Source organism: Buteo buteo, chromosome 15 (assembly GCF_964188355.1).
Source record: "Buteo buteo chromosome 15, bButBut1.hap1.1, whole genome shotgun sequence".
In the NCBI taxonomy this organism is placed as follows: Eukaryota; Metazoa; Chordata; class Aves; order Accipitriformes; family Accipitridae; genus Buteo; species Buteo buteo.
The window spans coordinates 9,533,887-9,555,110 of NC_134185.1; the positions used below are offsets into that span (position 1 = coordinate 9,533,887).

At 41.4% G+C, this 21,224-nt stretch overlaps 1 protein-coding gene across 7 annotated transcripts in view; it reads right to left on the minus strand.

The window, feature by feature from the left end:
* Window positions 1-823: 823 nt before the first annotated feature.
* The window catches only part of UBE3D (ubiquitin protein ligase E3D), a 107,409-nt gene continuing 87,008 nt past the window's right edge, over window positions 824-21,224 (minus strand). For 2 of the 7 annotated variants that reach the window (XR_012653037.1, XR_012653033.1), the window contains 2 exons: window positions 20,622-20,696; window positions 824-6,104 (listed from right to left, as the gene is read on the minus strand). Coding sequence is in view for 2 of the 7 variants with exons in the window: in XM_075046512.1 (XP_074902613.1) it covers window positions 20,676-20,696 (21 nt within the window). In the remaining 5 variants the exon portion in view is untranslated. Of the gene's footprint in view, window positions 6,105-6,698; window positions 6,782-6,804; window positions 10,189-19,079; window positions 20,697-21,224 lie in introns of those variants that run through there. The other 5 variants (XR_012653036.1, XR_012653031.1, XM_075046518.1 and 2 more) reach the window with 3 other exon arrangements.

Sequence of the window (21,224 nt, forward strand, 5' to 3'; positions counted from 1 at the left end):
TGCCATGGGGAGCAGCCAGGTGCTGGCAAATCCATCCCTCGCGGCTCCTCGAGCTCTCTCCTGGTGCAGAGACGGCTGAAGGAAACTGTCCTCCAGAAAGCCGTGTCCCTGGCCCACCAGTGACCTGACAGCGATTATTTATTTCGCCCTGCGTAACGTGAACCATTTAAATCCTGCCTGCACTGCGCAGCATGTGGATGAAGGCTGTTTGTGTAATTATCTTTCCGTAACCTAATTCTGCAGAATGTGGTTCTCATCTACATCGTGTCTCCTTTCCACCGCTCTGACATTGCAAAAAGGGACAGGCAGTTAAAGCCACTTCAAGAATCTTTGATCCAGCAAATACAGCAGAGCAAAGGAAAATGTGGCTTACAGCCTTCCAGAAGTCCGACCACGTGTATTTTCTTTAATTGCAGCAGCTGTTCCTTGTCCTTTCTTCATGCACATTACCTTTGTGATTTTGGGGCTTTTTTTTCATCCTAGTTGATCTCACATCACTCTCCACCTGCTTTCTGGGTATAAGGCAGGTGATGCAAATTTAGAGATTTGTCCTTCCAAAATTTGTCACAGTCCAGTTCTTTCACTATGTTTTCCATTTCAAACCCAAAATATCTCTAATTTGAGGAGCTGAGTAGTCTGTAACAATTAAGGTGACAACAGACCAGGACAACTGATGTATTTTTTTGTTCCGACATCTCATCCCATTCAGATTTAAGAAAAATGTTCAACTCACCTTTAAATATATATTTGATATTCAGGCTTCAGTGTATTTACATTAATATAGTGATATTGAGATGCTTTACAATAATTTCTAAGTCTTTATTTTCCATTGAACAACGCGGGCCTCATATTAAACAGTTTCAAGTATATTTGAGAGACGAAAGGTGACAGAACTGGTAATTACCTCATTTCTCATTAAAGATGACTTAGTACCCCAGGGACCCATATTAGAATAAATATTCTATCTCCTGTTTATTAACCTTTGTTCTTTAAAATGGTGAATGAGTGCTGATAAAGCTATCGTTATTGTGACTGTCTCAGGAGCTGATGATGTTTCCCCAGCTCCTAATATGATTTGGAGTCACCTTACCAAAAATAAACAGAACTTGACTCTATTATGCTCCAGACTGTCTGTATTTCTAACACATACTTTAAATCTAAATATGCAGGCAATATCAGCTGATGTCTCGCTATCTAATATGAACAAAACCTACTGCGTAACTCTTGCATACTTTTATATATGCTAAGCTGTAGTGAAGCAAATGCAGAAATACACGGAGTCCCTAAGTTTCTTTGGCCAATGTTTATTTTAGAGGGTGAGCTCTTTTTGTTAAAGAACACAAGTTTTCTTATATTGCATGAGAACTGCCATCTGTCTTGTTTCCAACAGTAGCAGAGCAAGCTGCTTCAAAAGGAAGTTGCCCAAATCCTAAATTTGGCTGTTATAGAGCAACCTACCTGCACAAACCCCAGATAAATGTCCTGAAGGAGGAGAGTTTATAGTACTTCAATAACTGATAATTTTAGGTCTGGCAATTTCCCCTTAATGCCAGATCTAATGAAGTATTATTGTTTCAAGTGCAGAACCTTAAAAGAAACAGAACAAACAATGAGGAAATAGAATAAGCATTGATTTAATAACAAAACAGGACTGTGCTTTGATGGAGAATAGGCAGCAGCGGTCAAGAAAAAAGTGGAATATCTGGGTGCTACCACGTCATTGTGGACAAACTTGGTAGGAATAAGTCCAGTAAGTGCAAGAAACAAGGTAACTGGAATCAAGAGGACTAAACTCTCAATGGGCTCAGTCACCGTCTTCGGAGTAAAGTAACTTGGTAGCATTTATTACCCTTGTGCATATTAATATTTTTGGGCTCAGTGACCAGACAACAAAAGGCTGTTCCTTCACAGTTCTATTATATTTGTCTTTGCATAAAACTTGAAGATTTTTTTTTTTTTTTCCCCCAATCCAAAACCAGTGACAAATTGGATGTCCTGTAAGGATTTCAAACTACCGAAGAGATTTATGGCTGAGTTCAAACATCCTGCTATGGATGCCTGTCATGGACACTGAAATTATTTTAGTCATTGCCTGTCTAATAATCCACGACCATGGACACCAGACAGTGGATGCTCTGAATCACTCATTAAGTTTCTAAACGGTGCATGGGGGGAAGGACAGAATATGGTTCTCAAACGCGCAGCCTCTACCAGCACTAATGGATCTGGGCAACAGCAAGTTTTCGCTGGCATTAAAAAATTTCTGGAGAAAAAGTCCAGCATTTATATAGCCTCTTTAATTTTTGCCATAAAGATCCCCAAAAACGATGACAACCATTTTTTGATAAGAACTGGAAGATATACCTAAAAGTCAGCTACACTGATTGCTTTGTTACCTTTTAACTTCTCTGCCTGATGGTCACGCTGACAGGTTTGACACTTTATTTAGTGGGGATTGGTAGTAATATCTTCTTGGCTAGACGCTTGACACCTACCTTGCCTTATTAGTTTCCTGTGCATCTCCTCCAAGGGCTGATTCATTTCAGTAGCACTTGTTGCAAGCAGAACCCATTGGAGCACAAAGTGACAGATGAGAATAAGAAGACTTCTAGTTAGCCAGCTCAGTACTCATAAGCAATACAGGGAGCCACACCAGAGGCAGGTAACCAGGACATTTGCTGAAGTCCCTCAAAATTGTACATGTTACTGAGTTTGGAAGGGAACACTCAGCTTTCCCGGTTTACTTACTAACTGAAGATTATACAGTGTGAATCAAAACACAATCAATCCTCCACTTCTCTGCTTGAGAGATCTAGCCCAATCTCTTAGACTGCAAAATCTCAGTCTTACTGTATATGACAGGTACACAACTGAAATGAGCTCAGTATGATTTTAAATGAAAAAAAAAAATTCCAGTGGGAAATACATGGCAAGAGAAGAAAGTCCATGTCTCATCTTTCTGAGATGAGCATCTCAACTGTGGGCTAAACAGCCTTTCTCAAGCACAGGGAATATTTTACAGTTTTGTGAGATGCTGAGCAGCTTTAACAGGTGGGATGATAAGTGGTACAGCTGGGTCAGTCCAATCAGTCATTGATGCTCAAGGAAGGAGGTCCTGCTCTTCAGCACCTTTGTCTTCCTCTCTTCTCCCCTTCCAGAAGAAACTAAACCAACAAAACCAAGGTGAATATATTCTGCTTAGTGAATCGTAGCAGTGTGCTGTGTGGTCAGAAAGCCACCAGAGCTGGCAGGGAGAAGAGGGCAGGACTACACAGCTGGCAGAGCAGAGCCACACCTGCCATGAGCCATTAGATGATACCGCTGAGCCAGCCCCAGATCTGGAAAGAGCCCTCTCTTAGATACCCCACGTCCTGGGGATGAGCCTATTCGTCACACACTGATGGTCAGATCTCCTCAGGCAAAGGTGGGATGTGACTCTGCGCCTTCTAGAGCCCAGGTAAGTGCTCTGCTCACCTGATCAGCATTTAAAACTGGGACTTTCACTTCTCCACTCCTGTTAAAAAGGAAGCCTAATATTCACCACTCTTTTTTTTTTAAGAAAAGAAAAAGTATAGCGCTTAACTCTGGGGAAGGGTTCAGAGTCGTTAAGATGCAGAAGCCTGTCTCCTGAACACCTCCCGCACTAGCTTAGGTGGCTGCTTGCATCTCTTCCCATCCCTGCCACCCCCGGGGATGCAGCCCAGCATGGCTGTGCCCAGCGTGGGCTTGATAATTCCACCGGGCTGCTCCGCCAGTCCCACATGCCACAGCATCTCACTTTCATTTGTCAAGTTTGCTTTCAGCGTGCCCTCAGCCTTAAAATGGTTGCTAGGGAGAGCTGCTTTTTGCCTGGGAAAACAAAAAGAGGAATGTGGAAAGAACTCAGTAAATACTTAGGGGTATGCGTTATACCATCTATGCCTTTGTCGCCTTGCTTAAGAGACGGCAGCAATAATTCCCTTTGCTGCTTTACGACTTAAAAGTGGGAGCATGATGCTAACAAATGTTCTGACACGATTGCTGGTAAACCACTTGCATCCCCAGCAAACCAAGAGCTGCTCATGAACAAAGACAGAAGTGGAGAAAGATAAGCTCACCCTTAACATGGAGGTTCACTCTTTCAGAGAGGAATAGAAACACAGCACGACTCAAGTGCACCAGCGACAAATTCCCTCAGGACCCCGAGACTCAGGTATGCTCACCAGCGTCCTGCCAAGAGCCTCGGTAGCGATCCCTCGCTGCGGGAAGAGGTGACTCCCCCTCCTCACCCCTCGCAGACCACCTCCCCCGTTGCCTATTAGGGCTGCGGCAGCCTTCGGCAAGGAACGTCTTGTTTTTAACCGAGTACTTCAACTCAAGCTGGGTTCAAGCAAAATCCAAGTGGGAGTATTTATTTACAGCATCCAAAATAGAAAACACAGCAACAAAGGGGTTTTAAGGCATAAGAAAGAAGGCTATACTCAGCCTGCTTACGAGAGAAAGTATAAAAGGTCCTTTTTACTCAGTATCCCGCTCATTTGCTGCAGGTGCTCTGCTGACACATCAGGGACGCTGTCTCCCTGTGTGTCATGTGTCGCAGGCTGCACTTGTTAGAGAAAAACCTTTCCTCCACACCAACATCGACAACTAATCTCCTTTCCACGGGCTCTGAGCAGATTTAATTTTTCCTCTTGAAACTTTATTTCTTTCCATCTGAAACTTACTTACTTCTAACTTACTCAGCAGATGATCTTGACACTTCTCCAGTTAAATTAAGAAAGTCTCACTTCTCTGGAGATGCAAATGTCACTTTGTCAGACCAGCTGTCATCCCCTGTACTTTATCAGCCAACAAGCACCTTCTTGACTGAGTGCCGCTTTACCTGCTGAACCTCACCTTCCCTGCTATGGTGACTCAATTGCTTTTAATGTGAAGGTGTCTCCAGGCACTGAAGTTTGTATTTAAAACCAGCTAGAACATTCATAAACACCCTTGGCACAAACATCTAATTCAACAAGTGAACACAGTCATTATCATCCCTTGAATGAGAGGGTAACCCTGGGCTTAAGGCAACTGAAGGAGACAGAGAGGAAAACCTTTCTTCCAAATATGCCATGAAAATATCACAAAGCATCACAGAACAGCCTTTGGCACCTACAACAGGTATTTTCCTGACAAATGTCATATTTTCAACCCACATTAACTCTCCATGGAACGCAAGGCAAATCCAGTACAAATAACAATCGAAGGGAAAAGTCCAAGCTATTTTGCATATATATTTGAATAAGGGTCAATTTTATTTCAAGAGTCTGCTCTTGGGATGACCTGTTTCCTTTAAGGCTTTCTATATGTTTCTGGATGGGATGACAAGCAAATGACAGCGGACCTGACAGCTCTATTAGCTGCAGAAACAGGACGGGCGAAAGCTGCGTTGTATCACCTCTAGATAATGAGCTGGATTTCTGAATGCAGCCCAGATTCTTGCAGGACAAGCCGCGATGTGACAGGTTAGTGCTAGATGAAGCAACACAACCCGAGGACTTTCTATATCCAGGGCCTTTACCAACATACCTACTATATATAGTGCAAAGAAGGCAGGAAAAGTCCTGCCTAAGAGCTCTAGGCTCAGCAGAAAGCAGATTTCAGTTACCTGCAAAAGGCTTCCCGGACAAGCCTTTGAGCAAGATGCCGTGGGCGTAACCATCCCGATGTTTTCCCCTGGCAGCGCTCCATCCTAACATGTCTACAGGTCAGGTTGCTTGTTCCTCACCTTTCCCTTCCCACTTGCACCCCAGCTCAGGGGACCAGAGCTGGTGGCCGTAAGGGTGCAGAGAGGGTTGTTGTCTCAGTTTCTACTCCACGACCTTTCTGTTCTCTCTGGTTAGGAATTACTGGTATTCAGTGCATTCAAACCAATGTTGTTTTTCCCCTATTAAAACATACACTTGAATCATAACAAGCTATCCAGACATGGGCTGTTGCTAGGCTTGCCTAAAACACTGGCAGTTGCTCTTTTTTGTCTCATCTGGCTTGGTTAGCTGTTGTAGGATCCTGCTTCTTCCAAGTTTTTCCAGAGAAATGCTTAACTGTGGAGAAATTTCTTACCTCATCTTCCCTGTCTTTGCCTGTGAAAAAACATGTAAATAAGAAGGATTTAAAAGAAGAGAAAGGAAAAAAAATTAAAAGCACACAAACCCCCCAAACACCAACAGTTTTGGTTCTATTCTGAGGTGGTATTGAAAACATGATTCCAAAGTGAAAAATATCCAAGAGCATTAGCATATTCCAAGAGATATTTAGGCTATTATCTTTGTGGAAAAAAACATTTTTTGTGGAAAGTTTTTAAACCTCTTTTATTAGGTATTTAATATATGGCAAAAGTCAAGAAGGGAACAGAAAAAGGCTTTCTATTATGTGGAAGCATAGAGACAGACACACAATAGGCATAGGGACAATATTGCTTGCCATATTCCTAATTCAGATCCTTGTCAGTGCTTCAAGAGAGTGAAAATCCTTGCAGGATTCTTTACATTCTTTCATATAACATCTCTCAGCACCTGTTATCTCCCTGCTTTAACACTATTCACAACACATTCAAGGAAAAAAAGTTATTTTTCATTGTTTAGTTTATAACTTAAGTCCGAAAGATGCAGAAGGGCCTCCAGTTGTGAAATGGTGAAAATAAATTTAATGGGGAAACAGGAGGTGCTACTGGTTACCTTTCAACTATTCTCTTATTGGATGTACTAAATATACTTCTCAACCATACTTTCCGATGGAGAATACTGGAATTGCTGTATCTCTGCAGAGAAAGAAGAGGGGGAAAAATTGCATGTCGATCCAAGAAAAGCAGATATGGAAGGTGATCCATGGGACTAAAGAGTGACAAGAAATTCAGAAAACTGCAAGACATTAATGAGATGTATTGATTTAATTAGCCAGCGTAACATCATTCATCATGCTAACCACAAGTGACGTGCCCATAAAAGCTAGTGTTTGAAGGTCACACTCATATGTAACATACCTACTACGCTACATAAATCTCCAGCTGTAGAGATCTGTTTTACTTAGACTTGGAAAGAAGTTATTGAAAGACAGTTTTGAAAAGCCTCTATATGAATAACACAGTGCTATACATTGTAATCAGGTCCATTCATCCTCTTAATAATCTGGAGTTTCTGGATTCCCAATGTTTAGTGGATTTAAACGTTGGAGGTGAAAAATAAGGACTGACTTAAATAATGGCATCTGTAACAAAGTTGGAATCCTCAAGTTTCAGGACAGTTTATTGGTTTATAACAGCAGGTTCATGCCTGCCAGTCTTTTCTCCTTACTGCCTCTGCCTGTTCATTATTCAGGAAAGAACTTAAATAATGATAAGGCTCCAAAAGAATTCTCAGTAGCAAAAAGCTTCTTAAAGGGGCTCATTTACAGTCTCAGCTACACAGGGGTAAGACTCAAGTACCCTGATGAAGTGAAAAGAGCTCCTGGGGATACATGCCAGCATAAATGAGAGCTTAATTTGGCCCTAAATTAGAAACTCTTTGTCAGCGGAGGGCTCAGATATCCTACAGCATTCAGTACTGCCCCTCTGACACTGGGTATTTTTCTAATTGGAATTTCCTTACCTTAGTGTGAAATTTTTAAATTAAGTTTTTAATGCCATTTTCTTTTTCATTTTCTGACTTATAAAACTTGCGAAAAGTGTTTTGCAAGCGTTTATATTTGTTTCAGGTTTTAAGCAGTGCATGGAACTGTTATGCTTTCCTAAGCATGTATTTATTTAATTGAAACTCCTATTTTAAAACAGGCATAATAGGAACCATTTTTATTAACTTACTCATCCACCGTCTCACCAGGAAGAATTAGAAAAGCACCCCCCAGGAGCATACACCTTCCCCACCCTCTTTGTGCTGGCCTGGAAGCACAGCTTTGCCCCCGATCGCATGAACCCTTGAGCAGGGGAATCTCAGATAGACTGCAACAACACGAAAATTTGCAAAGCAAAAGCCCCCCCTGTATTTGAGGGGGTGGGAAAGTGTTCAGCACTAACACCTACACGAGTGACAATCAACACGGGTTCGGACTCGGCTGCAGTGACTTCTGCTTGCACACATTTCGGATGCCTCAGAGTTGAACAAGGATGTTGGAAATCAGAGACGGCTCACCGCCTTTTCAGTAAGTGTATTTCTGCTATATTTAAACTTCCTTTACAGTGGCTGCACAGGAGAGCCAGTCTGAAGGATGTTTTCTGCTACAGAGAGAAGGAAGTTTTATGTTGTTTTGGCTCCGTTACGCGCAGAACACAGAGAGCTGAAGTCTTAATATAATTCTTCTGTTTCTTCTCTCTTTGTCCCCTTCACCTCTGTCTGTTGCCTTTTAAAGTTTCCTTTGGGGTAATTTAAAAGCATTTTTTTTAAAGTTAGCGCAGTACTAAAGGACCATTTCTAGCACAAAACGGCCAAAGTAATTGCCCAGGGAAGCTGGTGTTACTTTCAGAGGTTAGAGGGCTACGTTCCCACTGACATAAGAGATACACGTTGTACAGACATAGGAGTATTTGCAGGATGAAGGAAAAAGGCTGCGTAGTATTTTTTTAGTGAGAATGCAGGCAGTCATCAGGGCTCACTGGAAGAGTTCAGCCTTTAGCTTTCTAGCCTGTTTAATGTAGTATTTGCTTTAGGACCTGGCGTTACTCTTCAGGTGTTGTTTCTTTTGCAGGGTAATCAAGTAGCAAGGGAACATTAAAAATGTGAAATTTGTCTGATACTATCTACATGAAGGACAGGACATTTCGTTGCCTGCACCTCTGTTAAACCTTCCTATATTACATACCCTTCCTAATGACCTGTAGGATGTTCAGCCCAGGTAATACAATGAAACTCAGATTGTACAAAAATAGCACATACTTGAGAAGTCACCTCTTACTCCTCAGTCAGTGGCAACAAGGATAGACAGCATCCCTCCTAGGTCTTAGCAGCTGCCTGTAAAAGCAGGGGCACCCCTGACAATTTATCTGAGCATCTGGAGCGCAGCTTTTCTGCTTTGGAAAAGGGGCCTCCTAGAATCCCTTGCACAGACAGGATTGTTCCCCCTTTTGCAAGGCAAGTGTTAGATCTGGATGGCAGAGGTGGAATTACATCTTTAAGGCTAATCCTTGCTTCTTTATCCGAGGCAGGAAATTCCAAATCTGTCATCAAAGCAACACACATAATGCGTAACCCATTTAACTTGTTTTTCAAACAGATGGATTAGAACAAAACAAGCAGTGCACATTTTAAGAAGACTGGATACTATTAATGCCAACTCTGTGAGAGTGTAAATAAGCCGCTGCAGTTTAACAGAAAGCAGAATTTCCTAGGCTAGCATAAACTAATGGCTCATTGGCTAAAATAGACCCGCAGTCTCTGTTTGCATTAGAAGCCCAGCTACTCTGCTGATCTCAACAAAAGAACAATTGCAACTACAATAAACACCCTGGGATCTTGAAAAATATGGGAAGATATCAGCTGCTGTTAAACAGTGTAGAAATAACACAGTAGTGAAACTAATAAATAAATACAAACAGGTTTAAGGCATCCTCTTTAGAAACACTGTCCTATGGGTTAAAGATCTGAAGATTTAGCTTTTAACAGTTCTGGCATACAAGGAACCCATCCTCTCCCCTGTGTAAGTGCTTCAGTTCTTGTTCCTGGCTACATAAATCACAGGCAGGGTAAACGCATTACAAGTTAAGAGAAGGAAATAATATGATCTCCTAGCAGACGCTGTGAGCAACAGCTTTTCACATACGTGCCAAAATGCCATGCAACTATTAGTATGGAACAAGATACACCTTCTTTTACAGTCTAGAGCAAACTCATATTTTATCTATTAAATCCTTGACAGCTTACCCCGAAACTCACAGTCTTTAACATTTTTCTCCTCATAACATCTCTTTCAAGTCTAAACTCTGCTTTTCTTCCATTTTGTAAGTGCAGATGAGAGACATAGTTAGAGACAGGTACAGATGCACAAAAAAGAAGTAGGTGCCTAAATCCCAGAGGGCCAGCCACAAAGCCCGAGGATATCCAGTAACACTTGGCAAAAGCCATAGTGCTGAGAGATGAAAAAAGTCTCTGCTCTGATACACTTCGACAGTGAAGAAGAGTTGGTAGAGTCCGTAGATGCTCCTGACATATAACAACTCCCTCGGGGTAGTGGATACACCTGAAAGTGGGAGACAAACAGATAATACAACATTGACCGCATTGTCCACATTTTGTGGTCACAAATCAGTTTTCTGTTGACACGGCTCATTTTTCATGGCAGTGTCTTTGTCTCCAAGCTTTTGCCAAGCAGTTATAACTTCATCAGTGCATTTGGGAATACATTTAACAAAATTGCCTTTTGCAGAAGTGAGGTAGTACCAAAGCAATGCAATTCTGAAAAACAACAACACAGAGGGAAGGATTAAAGCTATCTGGAAAAACTAGTGAAGATGGCCCTCAATTTCCTAATAAAACACCCCAGTGCATTTTTGCTTGCCTATTATTCCCTTTATGAATTACAGTAAAATGAAATTACCAGAGTTTTGCAATGTGTGCAACACCATTTCATTAGAAGGATAAGAAGTCAAAATTGTGCTTTATTATCAACAAACTATCTCAGTATGATGACTGCTTATATGTGACCTTTAATTTTGAATTCTTCTTTAAATCAGATGTACAAGATAGTATTATTTTAAGGAGCGAGCCCAGTCCCTGAAGCTGTATAGGAGGCTGTGTCTAAACACATGGCAAGCTCAGAATTCCTTAATGTTTTCCTCAAAATAATCAAAAACCTTTTCATACATATCATCAAAAACTTAAACCCATGCTTAGATTATGTGACAAAAAACTTCAAGGCAGAAAATACCAAATGTAAATTTGTGTCAGTCCTTTTGTGCATTACTGTATCGTCTTTGATTAGAGGATCATATTAAATTAATAACTAATAATAGCTGGGGTTATCTTCTGCAGCTGTGGATACATATGGCATTCCTGTGCATTTGTTGTGCGTGCATTAGGGTAATAAAGTCTATGATACGTTTTAATATACAAACCACACTGCTAATCAGAGAAAGACTCCTGCAGAAACTACTCATTCATCCATCCTTCACCTCATAAAGCCAGGCCACTACCATTAGTGGCCTTACGTTTGAACAACTCTAGCTTGACCTGAATTACTTGAAACTGGACTTAATCAAGACAAAACACTTCTAATTGGGGTAGTAGGCAGAGGAATGCAGAGCCTGCCATCATGGTGACAGACCAACCGGCCTTTGGCTGGTCAATGTAGTCTGCGTTTTAGAAACACTACTAGTGACAAGGCAAAAATTGTGCAATATATAGTCAATGGATAATTTTTTTAACATAGCTCGTTGACAAAAAAGTTCCTTCCAGCTAAGTTTCAATAAAATACGTCAATGACCTAGCACCTGCTGCCTGTGCTGCTGTCCCACGGAGCTTTGAATCTAGTCCATGATCCCAAAGTCCTCCCTTCAAGATGCCTGAAAGCCTGGGCCCTGAAGAGCTATCACACTTTCCACAAGAGAAAAACGTTTCACAGTGGCCTCTCCGGTTATGGAGAGACCTCACACAGAAACTCTCGACCACGACGAACGCAAGCACCTTCTCCTCCAAGGCAAGCTCCTGTCACTCGCCCCTTCTAACAGGTACACCAAGCAGGGCGTACGTTTAACGCACGCGAGGGACCGCTCCCTGCTCGCCCCCACCGGCTCAAACCCGCAGGCGTACTGCAGGTCCCCTCCGCGGCGAGGAGGGGTAAGTCACGCTTGGGAGGTGCCGCCTGTGTCACACAACGCACAAAGCCGCTCCGACACTGGTGACAAACTCACACCGCACAGAACGGCAGATCCAAGGAGTTCGTAATTAAAAAATAAAGCTCGTATAGGGTATAGTGCGTTATTATTAGCCTGGGATATAAATGGCATTTCATATGGAAAAACTAAAGCCCAGATCTGTCTGAGGTCTGTCAAATGTCTCTTTGAAAGTTTATACGCTCAGTCAGGAGAAGTGTGAATCTCCCAGGTCCTGTCTATAGCCACAAAGCTACCAAGGCTAAAACATCAAGCATCCAACCTCAGACCAGCAATGCTTTCCATTAACAACTGCCAGAATTTGACCAGTGTCTTGCTCCCACTACTTTACTTTGGTGTCAGTTTATCAACAGGCTGTGTTTGGTATTCACAGCACAAGGGAGGGAATATAACACTGTGTTTTTACAGAAGCATTTGTCAGTGGAACAACATTCTCGTTGTACCAGACATAAACTGCTCCAGAATTCACTACGGACAACTGAAAAAAACCCCACCAACCCTTAATGAATCAGCAACAGAGCACTAAATAAGAACAAGACAATCTGCAATTTTTACCTACTGGCTGAAACATGTAATGCACCAACACCTGCCTACTGCAAACAGGGGGACTCCGCGCACTCGAGCGTGCACCTTGCGTGCAGGGTCAGGAACCTCCAGTGGGTGCCAATGGCAGCTGAAGGGCTGATTCTGCTTGGTAGATCAGGACTGGCATTGAGACCCTGACTCCTGCTGGGGTCTGAATTGAACCCCAAGGTTCAACCTCTTGGTGGAAACCAAAAAGAGAAGTAACGGGCCAGAGAGAATAGTAGTTCTGTCTATGAACCAAACTTAATAAACATTTTCACTAGTGACCACGTCCCAGTGGCATGGTCCACCAGAAACGTTTTAAGAACATTTGCTGATGCGACGGCCAGAAGCATCACAAATAAAGATGAGGATCAGGAAGCCTAGGGAAAGGATCAAACATACAAAGCATAGGGTCATGTACTTATGAAATAATTGGATTTTTCTGCCAGAGAATAATGGCATTCTTTGGGTCTCCACAGAGGGGAAGGAGAGTTGGGGTGTTCGCCATGAACGACCAGTGTGCTGCAGACGTGAAAAAAGAGAAGCACTTGCTAATGCATGAAGTGAGGTGTTCCCAAAAGAAATAAGGAAGCATTAATGTCACTTCTCAAAGATGCACAGCTTGTGCACAATTTGTTCACTCCTGCACAAGGGAGATTAATTCAAAGCAGAACAGACACAGAATCTGGGAGAACGCAAAGTCTATCTTGGGAAAGAAACTATTAATAAAATGAGCTCCAAGGAGACAAGATTGTTCCCTAAACACAGAATGAGGTTTAAGAACCCAGGAAGAAAACTACCTACCTACATTATAGAATGCTGTTGGCACAACAACAAATGGGTGTAAATTAGCCAGGGATACACTTATCCCAGAAATCACAAGATTCCTATCAGAAGAGTGAGGCTCTGGGCCAGCTTTCCAGTAAGGACAGCAGGACCAAAAAAACCCCCACCCAACTGATTAAATTGAGGGTGGATCAGGATATGAAACGAGTCATATGAGACAGAACCAAGTGGAAGAGGGCCAGCTGTAACAGGAGATGATTGGGTTTAAGGGACAGAAAAGTCTTACAGGTTCTGAATTTCAGGTCTTTCAAAAATGCTTTAAAATTATGTTCTATGGCCCCAATAAAAATGATTAATACTAATAATGGAATATTTGCCTAGTAGAGTAAGAGGCAAAAATCCACTTCAAAATGTGAAATGACAGACAGCAAAACAAATAGCCCATGTGAGGTCTTTTTTACTTACTAGTCTTCTGGTAACTATAACAACAAAGTGCCACTAGATTCTACTTTAAACAAGAATTTTCTAAATTTGATGAAAGCTAATATACTCTTGTGTAAATGGTGACTCTTGCTGAGCAAATGTCAAAATCTAGAAGAGGAGGAAGGTACAGATTGTAACACATACCCTAGTAAATCCACAGGTAATTAGGAATATTTGTAAAATAAATCAGCTTTACTACACAGCAAGATGTTCTTTTGAGTTCATGTGATCATTGAAAAAACCCAACAGGCTAGGAAATATGTTTTCATTTGCAAATTATGACACCAATTCCAAAATCCCCAACCCACCAAGATGTTTCTTCGTATGCCTGCGGCAATCTAAAAAGCACTTTTAAGGGCAGGAAAAAATTTCCTTCAGGCATGTTGTTAATATATTTTCCCTCTAAGCATCTTAGAGAGCCCTCTGTCGCACTATGCTCCCTGTCTTCTGCTGCGCTCGCTCATGCCTTGTTTACTTACCTACACGGAGAACTAACTGCCAGAGCTGCCAGAGCTGTGTTTGCTGGATCGGAACAGACACTGCTCTTTGTACTCTTGAGATAAGAGGTTGCAACAGTCAAGCCGTGTTTGTGCATCTCAACCACAAAATATCATCTTAATAATTGCTGTGAATCAACTAAAACAGCAAATCGTATCTTCTTCTCAACAGCCATTAATTTAAAAGGCACTCTTAATTTAGTGCATTTTCATTTTGCTTCACGCGTTTGAGAATATTTATTCCAACAAATTTACAAAACCCCTTTTCAGCAACAAAGCACAAGCTGTAAATTGTCCCATACCTCCGTTTTCTTTCAAAGCTCAAACAAAGGACTGTTCTTGCTCTTCTCTTATTAGGTCCACATAAATCAAAGCCTGGTAAAGGGCAAGTCTAGTAATCTGAGCAAACAGCCTACACCAACAATTGGTTCGTTACATGTCATGCTTTCCATTAGTCACAGACAGAAACTTTTGACAAAGTTTACAAAGAAGTTGAGAGCAGAGCTGTTGCATCATGGATATACTTACTTAATAAGCCTATTAATCTAGGACTACAGCATGCAGAAGTGGTAGAGCACTGACTGAATTTCTTTCTCCCCTCTTCGTGTTTTACAGCCAACATCCTTCTGCAACGTCCTTCCTTTCACTTGTGAGCTGTGCTGAGCCCTCCCGTTACGATGGCACAACGACGACAACCGACTCCGTGTCTGTCCCGATGTGGTCTCAGGCCTTTCTCAGACATAGCCAGCCCCATTTCTATACGTCCGCCAACTCAATTCTATATTCTGAAGTGGGACTGACAGGGGAAGACAAGAAACCTCATCTCCCTCCCGTCCACACTGCACATCGCTGGCTGATGTAAATTGGCAATGACTCCGTTAAAGTCAGGACAGGCACAGCTGCTGTATCGTACCTGACGGTCTGACCCTCCTCTGGGTAACAGTTTATGGCCACATAAACTGATTTTTTTCTCACCTGCGCTGCTGAGCAAACGACCTTGTCACTAATACGCGAGTCGTGACCCTTATGATACAGTCACAGTTTTAAAAGTGAGGAAACACATGTAAGTAAAAGACAAGATGGCCAGCCAGTCGGGGCTGTAATTAACTGGTGTCACTAACGAAGGTGTAAAGCCTGTTTCACAAGCCCCTAGCTGATGGAGCTGCCAGTGACACAAACCCAGGGCAGAGCCCCTCTGCAGCTCCACCTTCCTGCCTGCACTACAGAAACCCCAGTTACCACAGAAATAGATGCATAATAAAATAAAACGCTTTGCAATCTTGAGGAAGTCATTAAAAGCACATAAGTTATAATGACATTTTATATTTCGATATAAAGTTTTCTACTGTTTACAAAGATAAATTGATACACATTTATATTATCACTGAATACAAGCAGGTAGAAGAAGCATCTACCACTAAGGACGCAGTACACGGACCTGCACCGTCCATGTGTAAGACGATCGGATGGGAATGAAGCGTGTGCCACTGGACACAATAGGCAGTGAGACAATAACATTACTGCCGTGTTTAAGAGAACACCATCTGAACATACTGAACCACAGAACCATGGGATCCGAATGCAGCACTTGCTGTCCACAGTAAGAAAACCAGCACGGTTTAATGTCTTAATCAGATACCAGAAGACGCGTATGTTGCTAATGAGCCCTTAGCACGTCGACCTGCAAACCTCCTGATATTCTGTGAACATTGCTTAATGCTCCACGGCATCTGCTATGAGGCAATTCAGCCTGGTCCAAAAGAATAAACGAAAGAAGTCTAGTAAAGACAGAGTTGCTCAATGTTCCTATAATTTGTCCATCTGCAGATTTTGCAGTGCTTCTACGACAGTGATACAACGGTAGCAAGAAATCCTGTGGAGGAAAACCAAAAGGATGAGGCTGATGAGCTAATGCAGTACCTCAAACAATTTACTTGTCATTTATAATGGAGCACAGTTGGCTAGGAGAGAAATGAAAGGATGCAAAGCCTAAAATTGAAACCACAAAGTGATGTTCTGGAGGAATGAAAATGAAGGCAGCAAAACAGAAAGAAAATTACTGCAAAGCATTTGTATTTAAACCCAGAATGTTTGAGTGCAGAAACATTTATTGTAAATTTTAATTAAAGTTCCTCCCTATATATAAAAGTTTCTCTACACAGAAAAGTAAAATGAAGGTAAGCAAGAACTTGCCTTTCAACTCACAGGGTAATACCAGTATAGCTCTCTGATCAACCCATTTGTTATTATTATTCAGTTCATCCTAACCTACTCTAGTGGGGATTTAAACTAAGCTAGAAAGCCACCCTGATTTTGGAATTAAAATAACCCCACTGGGACTCAATTTGGTACACCAGTTGAACTATCCCAGTTAAATGGTCAAATTGGTTTGAAAGAAGGAACAAGCCCTGCACTAATATAATTGCCCTGTGACCCATTAATGACAAAACCAATATTGTTTGTTGTTGCTAATGGAGAGAACAGTACTGGTCTGACAGATAGGCATGTCTTCTGCACCACACCAATAGCCATCTTTATAACCCAACAGCATATTAGAATTAAAGCTGACATTTTTAATATCTTCTTGTTGCCATACACTATTTGGAAACTGCGCATTAGGAAAGGATGCACATCTATCTCAGTTAATGTGAGTTGGGGACTTCTTAATGTCATTGCTGATTTATTATTATTACTTTAAGACTAACACTGTGCTTGGCACTAGAGAAAGCAAAAATTAAGACACTTTCTGCAGTGAAAAATGCAGACTGTAACATGAAAACAGCTGGGAAGGGAGGGCAAGCGATAAGAAGGACCAAACATTTTCTAAGAACGCAGCTTTTAGGCCAACTCCTATGTTGATGCACACTTTTCTATCTGCACGGAGATACTGTCTGCACACTTCAAAAGTAAATAAGCTTTCTGTTATGGATGTATCCAAATGTGGTATTTAGACTAGGCTAAAATGTACCAGTAACTCTGGATGCTGAGAAAATAACACAGTCACTAATTGTACTTTGTATTTACCCAACTTTTCAAAATGCTGATGTCAACAAGCAAACGGCATCATGCTGTTCAATAGACAGAGAAATGGAGGCAAGAGCAGGGACAGGCAAAGGTCAACAAAGGAGCCTTGAGGGGAACTCAACAGGTTTTCTGAACACAAGTCTATTGTTTATAAGAGCCCATGGTTCACTGCTAAGATAATCCTGAAAAAATGGCCACATTTCGCTTTTATAAAGCAGCCAGAATGCAAGAAGTGTCCAATGAAGCTGTCACACCTCAAACCCACTACTGGCTCAGTAGGAAAGATCACATAAGAAATAGGAGAGGAAAAAAAAAGCCAAGGAAGTTGTCTTCAGAAACAGGAGTTCTGAATAATGTATTGCCTGGTACCTGGGAAAGCACCAAAACCATTTTTTTTCTGAACATGGCCAAAGAGATCTATTTTCAAATGGAAACACATCCAAGGCATTTATGTATTATCAAACGTGGTCTGATATTTTCCAGACAATGTTAATGGTCAAATGTTAATGGAGGTCTCAGAGCTAGAACCAAGGAAAGGGGAGCATGACATTAAGCGTGTCAAATTGCCCTGCCCCTCGTATGGAAACAGACAGGCAATTGTGGCCATTGGGAACCTGAGGAAGGAAAATGTCCCCAAATGGGAGGGCAGCTGGAACAGAAAGATTTATTCTTTTTCTTTTGGGGACTTCACAACTTCTGCTTCCAATTGTGGTGGGTCAACCCTAGCCAGCAGCTAAGCACCCACCCAGCTGCTCACTTACAGCCCCCTTCCCCCATTCCTCTACCAGCATGATGGGGCAGAGAACAGGAAGAGCAAAAGCCAGAAAACTTGTGGGTCAAGAAAAAGACAGTTTAATAAGTGAAGAGAAAAAAAAAAAAGAAATCAGGTGATGCAAAGGCAATAACTCGACACCTCCCACAAGCAGACTAATGCTGAGCTATTCTCTGAGCAGCCACCACCTTGGAAGACACCCCTCTCCCCCCCTTTCTTCCTCTACCCCCAGTTTTTACTGCTGTGCATGATGCTGTATGGTACAGAATATTCCTTTGGCCAATTCAGCTGTCCCTGCTGCGTTCCCCCCTCCTAACTTCTTGCCCACCCTCAGCCTATTCACTGGGGGGAGGTGGGGGCAGAGTGGGAAATAAAAAAGAAGGTTCAGCTCTACTCAGAACATCGGTGTGCTACCAGCACTGTTGGAGCCAGAAACCCAAACCACAGCACCATACCGGCTGCTATGAAGAACGTTAACTCCACCCCAGCCAGACCCAGTTCACCAACATATAGGGTAAAAAATAAACAACAAGGAAAAGCATATGTAGGCAGAGGGCAAGCTCCTAAAAAGTTTAATGATTGAAGGGTACACACTGGGCTTAGCACTCTCTCAGGATTTGCTTCCTGAGCCAGGTGCAGCACTGACATTGTAGTAGCATGACTGGAGCCATTAGCTACTACAGCTGAGCAACAGACCAGGCAGGATGGGGTTGATTTGTCTTTCATCTCTGGAAGGGTTTTTCCCCCCCAAAAAATACTCCTGGTAAAATGTCTGCACTCATTCTGGAACCATGTATGTTACCAGAGGCAGATCAAGCCTTTACGGCCACAATACCAAATGAGGCAGGACATGACAGAGATTGAACCTCAAAAGCATAAATATTCTCTGACCTAAGATTGCTCCATACATGCAAAACTGCAAGAGGGGTCATTTAAATAGGTTGGAAAAGATTTTGAAGTTGGAGTATTTCTGTGTGATATGAATGTCTTTCACCTGCAAATTGCTCAGTCATACTTTGGGAAGCTGAAACTGTCACAGAAATTAGCAGAACAAACAGTAAACTGTTTTAGAAAACATATTTTATTCATAAAATGAATAAACATTGGTGCATAGACAAAATATCTTGAAGCTAGATAATTTATTCCCTGAATACAAAACTCAGAATATTTTTGTTCTTCCTTCAATACCAAAACCTAAAATAATAACAGAAAAATAAGATGATATCCAGACTGGATGGTGGGAGGCCTCAGCTACTTGTCTTTGGATGTGTAAAACCCAGAGAAGGTGTCCAACACTTCCTACATTATGATCATTCCATGAGTAAAGGGCAGCTAAACTTCCCTTGAAATTCAGGAGTTTTCAAAGAACTCCTCTAACAAGAATATTCCCTTCAGAATCCATTCGCCCAAAACATAACTATTTTCCAAAAAGGTAGCACCTTTTTTATTTTAAGAGTTTAAAGATGGACTTTGAAAAAGCCAGCCTACCTAAACAGGCTCTTTTCTTTTTTCTTTTCTTTTTTCTTTTTTTTTTTTTTTCTGTTTGGATACCTTTTTGTATACATTTTGAGAACACAATTGTCACACTGGGTCAGATGAACCATTCCAGTACCTGATTGATTTGCCAAGAGCCGCTGTTTAAGGAAAACTGCAGATAAGTGAGGCAGGTATGGGATAAGAACCTTGACGGATGAGTGGTCCAAGAGAGATAGTTGATATTAAAGGATCACCACCTTCTAGCTCAAGAGCACTCCATCCCAACGAGCACAAATTGAGGCAAAAATGCCAGGAGGCATCTTTTCTACTCCTTAGCCTATGCACTTATACCATCCTGTTCCCCTGGACAAGAAAAGGCAAAAATTGCTGTCAACTAAGTGAGCAATCCAGTCCAAACCCAAAAATGTTAACAGCTTCTGTGTTCCATGGGAATGCACTATCGCTCCCGTGGAAGGCAGCTGAGCATCCACAACAGAGAATGACAATTTAGAGTAGCTGTATTGACTTGCTACAAGTATCTTTCACCTTCAGCAGTTTCTGCAAGGCCAGCCTTCATACTCATGCTCATTTCTGAAGGTGAAGGAATAATTATTCCAAGTAACCATAAAACCTTGATTCTCAAAAATATTATCAATTTAAAAACATTCTACATGAGGTGTAGAAGTAGAGAAACTGTCTTCCTTCTCTCTCAAGAAGGAAGGTAAACCTTAATGTGGAAACAATATACATGATAAACATGCAAATTTGACAAAAACCAGATTTTGTATTTGAAATTTGGACTTCTAACTTTACCAGAACAAAGAAAGTAAAGAACTTATGTTAGTAGCCATGACGTTAAGTATTTTAAAACCTCTCTTTGCTACCAGTTGTGAATTTTCCTAAGGACATATAGGTCACATCAAACACTGATAAAGGTAGTACTAAGATACATGGATAATTTCTTTTTGGCAATGAAGATCATAACAGTCATCCCAGCTGGATGTGACAGCTAAGTCACTCTTAGAATGACATCTAAGAATGTACTGGATGCAAAAGTTAACTGTCTTTGGTTTTGAAACACATACAGATATGAAGAATACCACACCACAACCCCATTTTGTTTTGTATTGCCAATGGATTTTTTTCTAGAAGACACACCATTGGAAGTTATCCTTACATTTCTGCTGAAGATAAATTGGAGAATAGTCTTCAACACAGGTATCTGCATTCTTCACATCTTCAAAAAGGCAACCTGTAAAAGCAAGCAAAAAAAAATACTGGGAATCGTTTCAACACTGCAGGTAAAACAAAGATGTTTCATTGTATTAACTGAAATTACATATTATAATCATCTTTTTAAAAAAACCAACACACTAACGTAATGAGAGAGCAGAAGCTATATCTGAAAGCAGTGTTACTTTCCAACCACTTTTCTACCTAATAAGTCTCTTAAAAATTCCCAAGCTTACTCAAGCACTGCACTGGACTTGCTGCTGAACTACATATCAGAACCCTTTTTTTTCCCCAGAGTAACAAAGCACAAGGTGTTCATCTTCTCTAACTTAAAAGGCTATTTGATAGCATTCTGAAACTAGCTTAGATTAAACCTTTGATAATTCCCCGTTTTGCCCGAATATTAGCTTGTTTGAACAGTGCTGTCACTGTAAGTGAAATCTTGATTCCAAATTCAGGATGAAAAGTCCTGATGAAAAGTCCAAAGTCATAAAGAAAAAAAAATGTCTTACATTTTAAAATGATCAGGAACCAAAATCCTACCCTA